Here is a 14545-nt window from a genome sequence, read left to right on the forward strand (position 1 = left end):
CTGCTGTTAAACTATTAGTCTGTGTATGAGAGACTTGTCATACATAGACTAATCATACATCCACCTGAGCTAACAGTTTTCTAACCCACCTATCACTGCCTACAAGAAATCCTATTACAAGAAATCCTTGGCAGAGGATGCAAAGAAAAACAGCAGAGTTCTTTACTTATATAAACTCGAGAAGGAAAGGGATGAATCAGATTGGCCCACTCAACACTGATGAATTGAATATTGATGATCATGCTCAGGTAGCTAATAAACTGAATGAGTATTTTGCATCTACACGAGGATGTTATTCAATGAGGGGAGTGCCAGAAGTTTATCAAACTTTAACATGGAGCTAGGTGATTTTGTAATAACTGAGAGCAAAGTGGAGGAGAAATTGTTGAAATTAAACATAAAAAAGGCACCTTGGGTGGACAGGATCTATCCAGTTATATTACAGGAGGCAGCAAAGGAAATAAGCAAACTCTTAGCCATAATTATGAGAGCTTCCTTGGACTCAAGGGAGGTCCTCATGGACTGGAGGTGTGCATATGTATCACCAATTCAAAAATGGGGTTCATCAAAAGGTGACACAGGTAACTATAGATCTGTTAGTTTAACCTGTGTTCTGGAGAAAATAATAGAATCAGTGGTTAAAGGAGCATTGCAGGATCATCTAGACAAGACTGCAGTAATAGTTAAGACATAGCGTGGGTTTGTTAAAGGGAGGTCTTGTCTAACCAATTTGATTGGTTATTATGATGTGGTTACAAAGGAACTGAATGCCAAAAATAATTTGGTTATCATATACTTGGATTTCAGGAAAGCTTTTGATACTGTTGCACATGGAAGACTGCTGTACAAACTGGAGAAGTATGGCATTAAGGGTAAGTTGCTACAATGGATAAAAGGATGGTTGAGTGGGAGATAACAGAGTGGTAATCAATGGATACATTATGGAAGAGATGGGGAAGGGTTGACCGGAACTTAGCTCTGGAGACTAAACATGGGTTCCACCACTTCAAGCCTCCAACAAGCAAAGTGGTGGTATTGCACTGGTTGATGAGTCATCTACCACCTAGTATTGCCTGGTAACACAGAGGGACGGCATTCCTCCATGTGGTGAGCACCACGCTTCAACCACTGCTTATGTTAGTTCACACCTGAGTGGTCGCCCACAGTGTGCTTGTGCATGGAGGTTATACCCAGGATTACTAACAGTCCCACCATCGTGAAAGTGCAGAAGAGGATTTGGCTGTCACAGACCATCCAGATTCGCCGAAATTAGGTCCACTTGACTTGAATGTCACCCAAATATCAGTTCCATCAGTGTTTTAGACTCCCAAGTAGCAAGTACAGCTTGTCTGGCATATCTGAGAGAATGTGTGTGACAACCTCAAGGAACGTTTGTGTACCATCCTATCCTTAATATTCTGCAACAAATTGGAAAGTCGTTGAATATCAAACATCAGCTAACTAACTGATGTTTGTCTAAACCAAAACTATACTATAGCTACAGCTGAATTTACAGTTTTCCTCTCCGTTACAACTATTCCAAGATGCAACATAAGCATTACCATTTATACCTACAATCAGCTTTTGATGCCTGTCTTATGATATTTCGTAAGCATTAAATATAAGGATAAATAATTTTATTTTTGTTCTTTATTTTCCCAAAATAATTTTTTCACCGATCCTTATCCAGTGGACTTATGTGACTTGTTACAATGCCGAGTCAGTATGGTGCAATAAAAAGAACAGGAAAACAAAAATGAGTAGGAGAATGGGTTACAGGCCTAATAATTGTAATGAATATGATAAACTACACAAACTTATAGAGTGGAGTAGTAAATTAGAATGTCTTATAATGCAGGACTTAGACTGTCCAGATATTGACAGGACTCTACAAGTTGGGCACTCACTCGATAGCCAGACTTTAATGAATTTTCAGTATGTATGGGATTTATTATTATTATTTTATTATTTTTTTTTTTTACTGATGCTGTATAAGCTTGCTTATTTGCATCAATTGTCACTACTAATAGTACTACATCTACATACACTACACAAGCCAATTGTACTACCTTTTTTCTGATTTCGTAATATGTGTAAAATCTTGGTATGCCTTCTGAAATTTTACACTGTATTACTTTGTCATTTAACAAAAACACATTGTTAATTAGTTTAGCACCACACAAGTCTGATGAAATATCACACTTTAAAGAGAACTATTATTGAAATTTTCTATTTTACAAATTTAGATTACCATTCAGATTACCTGACAGCCAATTTATTAATAAAAATAAGCAGAAATTCACAATATTTAAAAAATCTAAATTCCCACAGTTTTATTATTAATTTGTGAAAATAAAAAAAATTGCAAAATCTCTTTCCAGCAAAAATATTACAATAGTGAGACAGAAAGGTCAAATAAAGTAATTAAGACATTCTCTGCCATAAATCCTGGAGAGTTGGCAGTTATGCTATTGTCTTCACCATCACATCGCAAATGCAAAGACAACGTAAGTAACTACAGACCTATCAGCTTAACATAGGTTCCAGAAAAAATAATGGAATCAATGGTTAAAGATGTACTGCAGGGCCATCTGGACAGGCATGCAATTAAACTGCAATCACAATATGGATTTGTTAAGAAGCAGTCTTATCCAACCAATCTGATAGGTTACTATGATGCAGAGACCAAAAAAAAATGCAAAAAATAATTTTGACAGCATATACTTGGATTTCGGAAAAGCTGTCGATACTGTTGCACATAAAAGAATGCTGTACAAACTGGAGCAATGTGACATTGAGGGAGAGATACTGATATGGATAAAGGGGTGGTTAAGTGGAAGAAAACATAGTAGTTATCAATGGGCACTGCTCTTCGTGGACTAATGTCATTAGTGGAGTTTCCCAGGATTCAGTGCTGGGCCATTGTTGTTTTCAATATTTATCAATGATACTGTTGAAGGTTTAAAAAAAAAAAAAAAAAAAAAAAGGTAAACTGCAGCCATTATCAACCCACTACAGGATGGAAGCCTCCTCAACAATTCATGCGGAGGGAAATGGACCATAATCTGCCACGCTGGCAGATTGACCGTATTTATCAGTCGGGGGCTTGAACACCGGTCGAAGAGCATGTGCTACTGCACTCCCACTACTGACCACTCAGCTACGGAGGCCTATTGAAGGTATAACAGGCTTAATGTCCAAGTCTGCATGATACAGAGGTTGGCAGGGTAGTTAACAGTAATCAGAGTGAGCTACTGTAACAAGATCTAGGAAAATTGGGTGAATGGTCTCAGAAATGGCAGCTGAAGTTTAACATTGATAAATACAAGGTACTGTATATGCATAACAGTAAATCCCCAAATAACTTTTCAACTACATGGTACTACAGTAAGGATAGCAGAAAATGAATAAGACCAGGGGGTAATTGTGCAGTCAAAGTCTGAGAAGTGCAGACATGCCTCCAGAACAGCTCTTGGGGTTTTCTCAAGATATAGAAACTTTGCTAGCAGGGATAAGAAAGTTATTATCCCTTTGTATAAAGGGATAATCACTTTGTATCGTTAGGCCATACCTTGAGTAATATACAAGTGTGGCAGGCTCACTTTACAAAAGATGTAAATCTGCTGGAATGGGTGCAGAAAGGCAACCAGACTGGTGAAGGAAACAAAAGGGTGCTATTACCTAGAAAGGCTTCATTTCTGCAAAGTGTTGTCCTAAGACTAGGCACCTGTGAGAAATCTGACTGAGGTGTTTAAAGCCTTAAATGGATTGAGTAATATGAATGTTAACACCATTCTTTCAGTTGCTGAGACTGCACACGTGAGGGGGCATAAATTCAAGTTGAGTAAAGATGGTTGCAGGATAGATGTGCTGAAGTTTGCCATCAGCCAGCAGGTGGTTTATTGTTAGAACAGGCTTCTATCTGTTGTGGAAGTCGAAGGGTTGAATAAATTTAAGGAAGGACCGCACAAATTCTTGGAGAGGGGGTAATAGATGAGTGAACTCTGTAGGGTATTCTTTCTTTTTCTTTTGCTGAAGCTATACAAGCTTGCTTTCTTGCATCATTTGCCATTACTACTACTACCTTCATTTCATATGTAATAACTTTAATCCCAATGGATAGATTTTCATAAAATTTTATATTTGGTATATTTTGAAAGACTTGTCATGCCATCCCAATTTTTTAAACATATCACATAGCTGTACAAATACTATATATTGTACAAGAAGCACTGGATATGTTTGTTGCTATGGACTGATTTTAGAAATGAATTGGCAATATGGATGATAAACAGAACAAATGTTCTTGGTTTGACACAAAAGTCACTGCTTTTTTGCTAGTTTTTTGTTATCAATTTCCTAAAGCATAAATTATTACTGTTAGCTTATTATATTAATCACAACTGAAAGTTTAAATACATATATTTCAATTGTTACTAAATTCCAGAAAGAAATATGTAAATTGCAATACAACAGAATTGACAGCATACTACAATTGTTTAATTTATTAAATCACAGAGCCAGAAAAACTTAGCATTTCATGCACCGTTGATAATGAAGTATAGCAGATCCCAGCTTTACGATATTAATCTGTTCCAGAAACAGCATCATATCAAGAAAATATTGTAATGCGAACCCAATAACACATGGTTTTTTGGTAATTCATTGCAAGGCCTCAGAAGTTGAAATTTTTGCTATGTAACTAAATTATTTATCTCTCTAAAATGTGATTTTTATAATGAAAATTGTACATGTCGGGTTAAAAAATAGATTAAAACTAATACAGCAATACCCCACATAGCACTGATAATTGGTACTGAAACTGTTCCGTGTTATGTTAAACCATTGGATTGAGGTATAATTATAATGGGTTTTAACTAAATGCATACCAGAGAAACAGATTATAATAAATGCATAAACAATTTGAGCTTAATAGCCATTTAAAAGGATTTGAAATAAAAAATATTAACGAAAAGGTAACAATTGTGAGAGATGAAAAAAAAAAAAAAAGTGAAGTAATCTCTTCTTTTTGTCGGCATACAAGTCTTTGTAGCATCGAATCTCATCTTGCAAAATTTGTCATATCTTGATGCTACGTCCAACATTCGGATCTCCAGTCATAATCGCCTCATGGACCTTATCAACCCCACCCCCTGAAAAACTTTCTCCAATTCTTCTGTTGAAAATTCTTTTGGTGCCACTTCAGAATTGTTTTTCTCTTCTTCATATGCAGTTTGCTCATCAATTTCAAGGAGAGTTACATCATCTAAGTCATTTGCATGTGAATCAGTGCAGTCACGTACATTGGCAGTGTCCAAAGTTTCGAATCCCAAGTCTTTTCCGATCTTCACAATGCCCTCTGCAATTGTTTGAACTTGCGACCAAAACCAGTGAAGTCATTTGCTAAATGGGGCAAAACATACTGCCAAACAGAATGCATGTGTTGGCGGTGAATTCTAACCAAGAAGCAGATATATTTTCAATTGTATTTAAAGTGATAAAAAATAAATTGTGAAATTAAGTTTGAAAAGCTATCAACATTGTCTCGTCAGGATGGAATTAGAAATACTGAACAGTTGCACGTTGCTGCTGACTGCCTGAGGGGAGCTATTGGCACATGTGAGACAATAGAGTTGGCACCACAGCATATATGTATACGTACCTAGGCTATTACAATACAGCATATATGTAGAGTAAGTATCTAAGCTACTGAATCAGTTTTAATATGTACAGTAAATTTTCGACTTAAATACTAAGCGAGGTATTGACGTATATTGATTAAAGCACAACAAAAAATCACTTCAACTAAAGGATGCAAAACAAAACATACGGCCAACACATTTACAAAGGCTACTATTGGTTGAGAGGAGGGACCACATGTCCTCGGCAATCATAAGCCCATCCCATTGTAAAGTGAAATAAGTGCCTCTTAACATGGTCACTGGTTAATAGAATCAGCCACTTTATAGAATAAAATTTCAGAAATCTATGCACTACACTTTCACATGTTCGGTTATAAGAATCAATTTTGAATGCCTTTGTGATATTTCTGGAGGTCGCGACCTTAAAACAAAAACCCCAGGGGCTCACATCTGGTGAGCATGGGCTTGGCACACCCAGGGTCCTGAGCTGGATATCATCATTCTTTTTCTTGGTGATTCCATTCTACTTCTGACTCTTGTTCTCTCTCTCTCTCTCTCTCTCTCTCTCTCTCTCTCTCTCTCTCAGGGTAATTCAGAAATTTTTTTTTTGGCTGGCACAACATAAACCTCAGGCTTCCTTGCACCATATGGCTAATAATAATAATAAAACAATTTGCAGTTCCAAGTTTGTGTTTTTCTGTTAGTGCAATCTAATTATAAACAGGTAGTAAACTCGATCTTATTGCATTTGCGATAATACTAATAGCTGGAATCCTGTGGGATTTTACGTTATTATGGTGAAACATGTTTTCCCTTCCTCTGCAATCATATGAAAAACAAATTTTCAGAATCTTCTCTTCATTCCTTTTTAAATTTTCTTAAACTTATTACTCTGCAATTTGTGCGTCCAATGTTCTTCATTATCAATTGCTTATCTTTTTTACTGTTTTAAATTTTACAACAAAAAAAATCAGTGAACAGAAATATCAATTAGCATGTACATATCACAACAGTAATTAAGCTTTGTACATAAGCGTAAATTTATTATTATTTTGCTAACCTGTGGAAAACATTCTTCCGATTTTTACATATCAATTTTGTTAATTGGCAAGGTAATAAAACGTTAATTTGTGCTTTATATCTTTAGTTTTATTCCTCCTATTTTCACTTATCAGAATTAAAATTTAATTTGCAAATGAGATCACAATAACTGCCGCTTACTACATATCATATAGTGAATGGAGAGTCTATCGTAAAGTGATTTGATCATAAAGCGGGGGTCCACTGTATTACAAAATGCATGATTATTACAACTGAGTGATATATTAAGTGAAGTGAAAACAATCAGTACTTTTATATTTTATTATTATGAAATCAACAGGGATTACCTTTTTGATATAGGATGCTTCTTTTTCAACCAACTCTCCTAGTCCAACACATTAACAATTATTTGTAAAAGAGATAAAATTTATGAAAAATGTTAAACATCTTCCCCACTGTTAGAAGAATAGTGATCCAACCTGCACAGTCTCAATATTGGGCACTCAACCCAACTCTAGTCTACAACTACCATACCTCTGCCAGCAAGGAAAACATTACATCAATCAACATCAAAATTTAAGGTTCCTGTGAACTGTTAAGATTCCTCAGATTCCTGTGAACATGTAATTTTGAAAAATTTTAGTCCAACTTAAGAATGAAGAGAATAATTGCTCCATATGCAGCTAAACTTTTTAAACCATTTAATTTTAATGTCGATTGACATAATGTCTTCCTTGCCTGCAGAGGTTTGGTGGTTGTAGACCAGAGTTGGGTTGAGCACTCAATATTGAGACTACGGGGGTTTGGACCACTATTGTTCTGACAGTGGGGAATATGTTTAGCATTTTTCATAAATTTTATATTGCCTTTACAAATAATTGTTAATGCATCGGACTAGGAGAGTTGGTTGAAAAAAAAAAATATATCCTATATCAAAAATAAAGGTAATCCCTGTTGATTTCATAACATAATTTGAATATAGGAATTATCAAGCACTTTACAGCTCTCTATTATCAAATTATTATTTAGCCAATTAGAAATTAATTGGTAATAAGTCAGCTATATACTTTTGCTTTATTAATCACAAAATAAAAAATTCAATTAATTTTAGGAAATAAAAATGAACATGCCTCAAATGTAACAGTAAATACATAAGATAATTTGTTAATGTAACTTGTCATTTTTTAAATTTGACTACTTCACTTTCAATATAGACTTAACATCTCTTGATTCATAATTGTATTTTATCAAGTGTAATCATTGACTTCTCCTGATGGGGAAAAAAAACTGCTGTTGTGTGGTTAATATGTGACAGTAATAATATAACAGAGCCACTGAGACATATCACTACTCCAAGACCTAAAGATTTTATTTCTTCAAAAAACCAGAATTATAAAATGAATTTTTAAATGTCGGTAAGACACCCTTTAAACCTAATTCATATTTGAACAATAGCAATATCAAAAACAATAGCAGAAAAATATTTTTTGCTGGAGACTCACTATTTTGGGATTATAGTTCATTCTTCGGCTAATGTTTACAAACGGGTATCCATTTCAACTGATTGTTGCAAGTGGCAGTGATCAACATGCCAGCTCGCTATGGTTAGTCTTAGTTAGTGTGTTTATCCCTCAGCCCCAGTTGCTGTTTTAAAATCAGGAACTCTTTTTCCTGATTTTAAAACAGCAACAAGTAGGAGATAAACACCCAAAGACTAACCATAACAGATTAGGCATATCAGTCACTGCTACTTGCAATGATCAGTTGGAAGGAGTACCCACTTGTACACTTTAACCAATTTTTGTACCTTCTTATTGGTCTTGTATGTGTTGCTGTTTGCACTAATTTATGTTGTTCACTTTGTATAAACTGTGAAAATCAGAAGAGACTTCGTAAGATCATTTACTTTACTTTACTTCATTTTGGCTGGCGGCGTCAAGTTTGTGTAGTGGAACAATTTTTCATCAGTTTTATATCTGAATTATTATAAATGGATTATAATGCAAATACTGAAATTGTAACTAATACCGTACTGCATTATTACAATTATTGTATATTGCAAACAAGTTATTAGTGCTATTATGTAAAAAATAATAAAATTAATTTTTATAGTTAGTATTACCATCAATTTCACATGTACACTACTCGCACATATACTTTGATGTATTATTTTCTTTGATTCTCAAAAGTTCTCTGTTAAATAGCTGTTCCCCACACCCATTTTTTTCCCTTACACAGCTCTTACAATTGTGATTATGTTCAATAAATATACTGTATAATCTGCCAAGGAATCAACGGCTTTTGACAATAATATGACATGACCAACCCATCCTTTTGAAACACCATGGAATTCTGAAATATGCTTTAATTGAATAGAAATGTGAATCAATGTGGCGATAGCGTTATTTGATAACTCGCTACCACACAAAGTAACACCACTGAAAAATAACATTCGAGCCAAGAGCTACTGTTGCCACAAGAGGTTCTAAAGATAGTGCCATCTTTGGGTGCACTAAGATAAGTTAACATTTATCTCATAAAATAAAAATAAAAAAAAACTAAAAATAGAATATCATTACTACAAGTTATCAAGTACATATTTCAACGTTGTTACATATATCTAATCTAAATGAAGTAGTCATGACAACGATATTCTATATGCAGGGCATGACACGACTAGGTTAAAAAAAACATGGCTATGAATGAAACGAATAATATAGCTTGAAAGGTGCAGACTGGCACTTTTCAATATAAACATTTCGATTTAAGTAATGTTTATTTTTTGACACTTACTTCTCTAGCATTCTTGGAAGCTTTTTCATGATTTTTTCTAGCATACATCGATATTTACATGTAATACTTGTCATTCCATTGCAAATTGATCAACCGTGGTTGGGACTAGTAAAGCAAGATTAAATGATACAATATGCATTATAAGGGCATGAGCACAACACTTAAAAAAAATATATGGTTAACTGATTTGTTAAGAAATAATTCATCCAAGTGATTACTAAGTACTTATGGTAAATAATGCACAAAAATCGCGCGGTCTACAAATTAGGTTCATCTAACTCCATTCATTAAAACCGCAATTCCCACAATAACGCAACTAAAATAACTGTACAACTACAAACTAAACATTAAAATAATTTCTACTTTCCCTACTAACAGTACTGAACACACACTAATATCAAAATACAGAACAAGCAGAAGTGACCACTAACTAACCGGCATATGTGCTGCAGTACACTACCTCCCTCTAGTGCACAAAAGACACAAACAATGCAAAAATTATTGTTATTTCATAAATGAGGCGTTTGGACTAATTGAAGAAACATCATGTGTTACAGAAAAGTAGTTAATAAACCGGTTCAATAGGGTCTTGAGAGCATTTTAGGAGCGAAGGCCATATTGTTCAGACCACACTGTCTGTAAATTACATGTATTCTATAGTCAATTTTCTATTTGCTGGAACGAAATATCCGACATTCCGGGAAAAAAACCATACACTTCGCCAGAAACAGACTAACTCAAACACATTACGAAAAAAGCCAATAACAATTCCTCACTTCATCGACGGAACTCGAACTTAGGTCTTTTCCACCCGGTGTGGGGATTCCGGAAATTTTACCAACAAGTGTTGAATACAGGGAGTCAAACTGTAAAGTGTAAAGCGTGTTTAGTGTCAAGCGGCACCAAAGATTTCCCCCATCTCCTCGTTGCTTCCGTTGTGATGGGTTTGCCAGTTTACTGGAAATGCCAGAGATTCAAAAGTGTATGGATATTGTACATGTGTAGTGTCGTGTACCGTTGTTCAACTGTTCATTTAGCCGCTGGACCCCTAGTGAGGCCCAATGTTGCCCCAATTTCGCCGCGTGGAGGGGAAATTGGGGCAACGTTGGGCCTCAGTGACAACCTGTAAAGTGTAAAAGTGTAAAGTGTTCATTGTCTAACGGCCCAAGGGGTTTCCCCCATCTCCGTGTTGTGTACTCTGTTTGTGAAACACAGAACACTGTGAAGGCCAGAGATTTTAAAAAGTGTAAGGTACATGTTTATGTTGTGTAGTGTCATGTTGTGTTGTTCCTCTGACCTTTTAGCCGTTGGGCCCCTAGTGGGACTCCCCGTTGCCCACACTTAACCCCGAGGAGGCAGGTCAGGCATAGAGGGATCGCATTAGAAGTAATTACTCTGGCCGGCCCTGCCACCTAATTTCCTAAGATTTCAGTGGCAAGGGCCTTAAAAAAAAAAAAATAATAATAATAATAATAAATAAATAAAAAAAAAAATAATAAATAAATAATAAGAAAAAAATAAATAAATAAAAAAAAAAATAAATAAATAAATAAATAAATAAAAAAATAAAAATAAATAAAAAAAAATAAAAATAAAATAAAAAAATATAAAATAAAAAAAATATAAAATAAAAAAATAAAATAAAAAAAAATTAAAAAAATAAATAAATAAATAAAAAAAATAAATAAAATAAAATAAATTAAAAATAAAAAAAAATAAATAAATAAAAATAAAAATAAAAAAAATAAAAATAAAAAAAAAATAATAAATAAATAAAAAAAAATAAAAAAATAAAAAGTAATAGTAATAATAAATAAATAAAAAAAAAAAAAAGAAAAAATTTTTTATAATAAAATAAAAATAAAATAGAATAAAATGCATATTTAGTTAGAGTAGGGGTGAAGACAGGAAGGGGGGGACAGATAGAAATATGGGGATGATAGGGAAGGCAACCCCAGAAAGGTCAGTGGAGACTGGCCCCACCAGGAGAAAAAAAAAAGGGTGTAGCAGGGAGGGGGAGGAGACAGAAACCCGTCCCCTCCCTCTCCCTACCAGGGGAGGGGGTATTAAAGTGAACCAAGTTAGGGTACATGGTTCGGAATGCTAGTTGGCCAAGAAAAGAAGTTGACATCCAATGGCATGCCGGTGGCATCGTCAGTCTTTATCTAGGAGATTGTCTTATTGGTCACATCCATGAGAGACAAGTCCAGAAGAATAAGAACCTTTTGTCTTTCTTAGATTGTCTTAATTTGTGGGTTGTCTCTATTCAAAGGTAGTTATTTGGTAGTTATCTTTGGTGGGTGACATTTTGGAGAATGTATAGTAGTTCACACCAATGATGGTAATGCTGGTTAAGTTTAGCTGCCTGGTTCCAGTACCATCAGGGTCCCTGGGTTCATTTAGTAGAGGGTTGTCATGTTGCTGCAATTAGTTGTCTTCTCCTCAAGAAAAGCTGCTGTGCATAGTTGGTGAGAGCTTGATACTCTTCCTTAGTATCCAGTAAGTGGTTTTCTTTGCCTTTTGGTATATAAGTCAACTTTGTGATAAGCTGGCAGCGGAGGTCATCGTAGAGGGGGCACTCGTGCATGAGGTGATCCCAGTCCTCAATTCCTCCACAGGCGCATGTTGAGTCCTCTTCTAGGCCAAAGGTTGTTAGTTTTGCCTTTATTGAACCATGGCCAGTAAGCAAATACGTGGCATACAAGCCTGGAGAAAACCATAATGGGGATTTTGGATAGATTCTGCTAACATCTGGGATGAATCTCCTGGTGATTTCCCCCTTGGTTGAATTTGTCCAGCGGTCCTGCCACACCCACTGCAGGTGTGCTTGAAGTCTCCTCTTCTCAAATTTTTGGTTGTTGGTAAGATTCAGCTCGAATCCCAAGCAGGTCTGAGACACGCCCTTAGACAGATGATACAACATTCCATTTCTCACCACCTCCAGGTCGAGGGGGAGGGCCCCCACCAGGACCTGGAGGGCGTGAGTACTCACAGTGCAGCAGGCACGAGAGATGGAGAGCAGGACCGTGCGTTGAGTGGAATCCAGGATTCGTCTGTTTACTGCAGTCGTAGCCTTGCCAAACCAAATTCCGGCTGCATACGTAATCACAGGGATGAAGATAGCCTTGTAGTACAATGAGAGGGTTCGCTTGCTGAGACCCCAGTCCCGACGGGAAATCCTAGCAACCATGGCAGTATAGTTTCTCACTTTGGTTCTGATGTATTTGAGATGAGCTTGGAAGGAGAGTTTTCTATCTAGTACTATGCCAAGATATTTCAGTTGCTCTGACAACTTTATGGTCTTGTTTCCAATTTTAATCTGTGGTGGTCTTGTAATACAGAGAGTTCCTTTAAGAAGCAGAGAGTTTGTTTTTGATGGTGATATGGTCAAGCAGTGTGTTTTTGCCCAGTCCTGGAGGATTTGGAGTGCATGGTTTGCCAATGTCTCAAGCTGGGCCCTGGAATTTGCAGTCACCATCAGGATGAGATCATCAGCAAAGGCTTGTGAACGAACCTCCCCAAGGTCAAGGCATAGAAATTCGTCCATCACCATGTTCCATAAGGTCGGCCCCAGGACCGAGCCCTGGGGGCAGCCACGGTGTATCCGTCTTGTGAGTTTCTGATAAGGTGCATTTACTGTGATTACCCTATTTGAGAGGTAGCTTTTCATGATATTGAACAAATTGTCTGGTACATTTGCTTGCCTGAGTCTGCGGAGGACGCTCGGCCACCAAAGGGTGTCGAACGCTCCCGCGAAATCAATTGTAATCATCAGGAAGTATTTTCTGTCTGCTTGGTGGGCCTCAGTGAGCAGTGCCTGTAGAGTGACAACCTGTAGTGAGTACCACCCCCGGTGGAATAAAATTCCCAAACCAAGCGTAAAACAGTAATTTTTATCTTAATATTCGTTCAAAGACAGTGGCCGCTGGCAGAGATAAAATTGATTCTTCTACTACTTATATTGAAATGCAATTGAGCAGCATCCTGGAAAGAAAAGCAATGGGAATTTCAAAACTGCTGAGATTCATAGTGAAACAAGCAAATACATGGGCTGTATTAGGGTAACTAAGAGTAAAAACAGGTGCATGTATGCTTCTATGGACACCAATGCTAGGAGTATAGTTCACAAATTCGATAAGCTTGAAGTGCTAGTCAAGACATCAAAGGCAGATATTGTTGGGATATAAGAGACATGGTGTCAAACAGACATATGCAGTGCAGAACTGGAATTTGGGGAGCACAATGTATACAGAAGGGATAGACAGGATAGGAAGGGAAGAGGGGTTATACTGTTAGTTAAGAAACACATAAACTCTAAGGAAGTGCATCCAATGGATGGTGGTGGACAATGCAATGTTGTATTTCTTTTGTGGAACATAAGCACTGGGAAAGAAAAAAAGAGAGTAGGTGTGTGTTATAGGCCTAATGAGTACAATGAGCAATTGTACAGAGAAATGGAGTGGGCCACCAAATCAGAGTCTTATAATGGAGAATTTTAATTTCCCAGAGATTGACTGGAATTTGTGGGTTGGTCGCTCACACACTAGAAAGGCTTTTGTGGATTTATTGGATGATTGTTTTCTACAGAAGCATATTCGGGAGGCAAATAGAGGAGGTAATACTCTTGATCTGATTATCAGTAGTGATTCTTCATGCATAAAGAATCTTCGGATAAAGGAACGACTAGGTGACAGTGAGCACAGTGTGCGGAAATGGGATTTACTCTAAGAGGTAACTACCATCAAGAGTAAAGGGAAGGGTTTTTGCTATCGAAAAGGTGACTACGGTGGTCTGAGTCAGTATTTAAATTCTATACGATGGAACACACTGATGATGTTACCAACTGCAAATTCAAAATGGAAAGCTTTGAAAGAATTAACCATGGAAGCTACTAGGCTTTTCATACCAACAAAGAAATATTGTTCAACATTTAGGCCTAAATGGATATCAGATGAACTAATTAGACATGTGACAGAGATGAAAAATGCATGGGATACATAAAAATTAACATATGACACAGAAGCCATTGACAGATAGAAGCTGTCTGTACCCAAGTTACAAAGGAAGTT

General features: G+C 36.3%; 1 protein-coding gene across 1 annotated transcript in view; it reads right to left on the bottom strand.

The window, feature by feature from the left end:
* LOC150083240 (leucine-rich repeat-containing protein 49-like) overlaps window positions 1–9575 on the bottom strand; it is a 494942-nt gene extending 485367 nt beyond the window's left edge. Inside the window, exon 1 of the mRNA XM_090377128.1 lies at window positions 9477–9575. Within this exon, the coding sequence (XP_090233254.1) occupies window positions 9477–9524 (48 nt within the window). The 5' untranslated portion in view covers window positions 9525–9575. The remainder of the gene's footprint in view (window positions 1–9476) is intronic.
* Window positions 9576–14545: the final 4970 nt, after the last annotated feature.

The sequence above is a fragment of the Mastigoproctus giganteus genome, chromosome 7, assembly GCF_048544385.1.
Source record: "Mastigoproctus giganteus isolate SK-2022 chromosome 7, ASM4854438v1, whole genome shotgun sequence".
NCBI classification, from domain to species: domain Eukaryota; kingdom Metazoa; phylum Arthropoda; class Arachnida; order Uropygi; family Thelyphonidae; genus Mastigoproctus; species Mastigoproctus giganteus.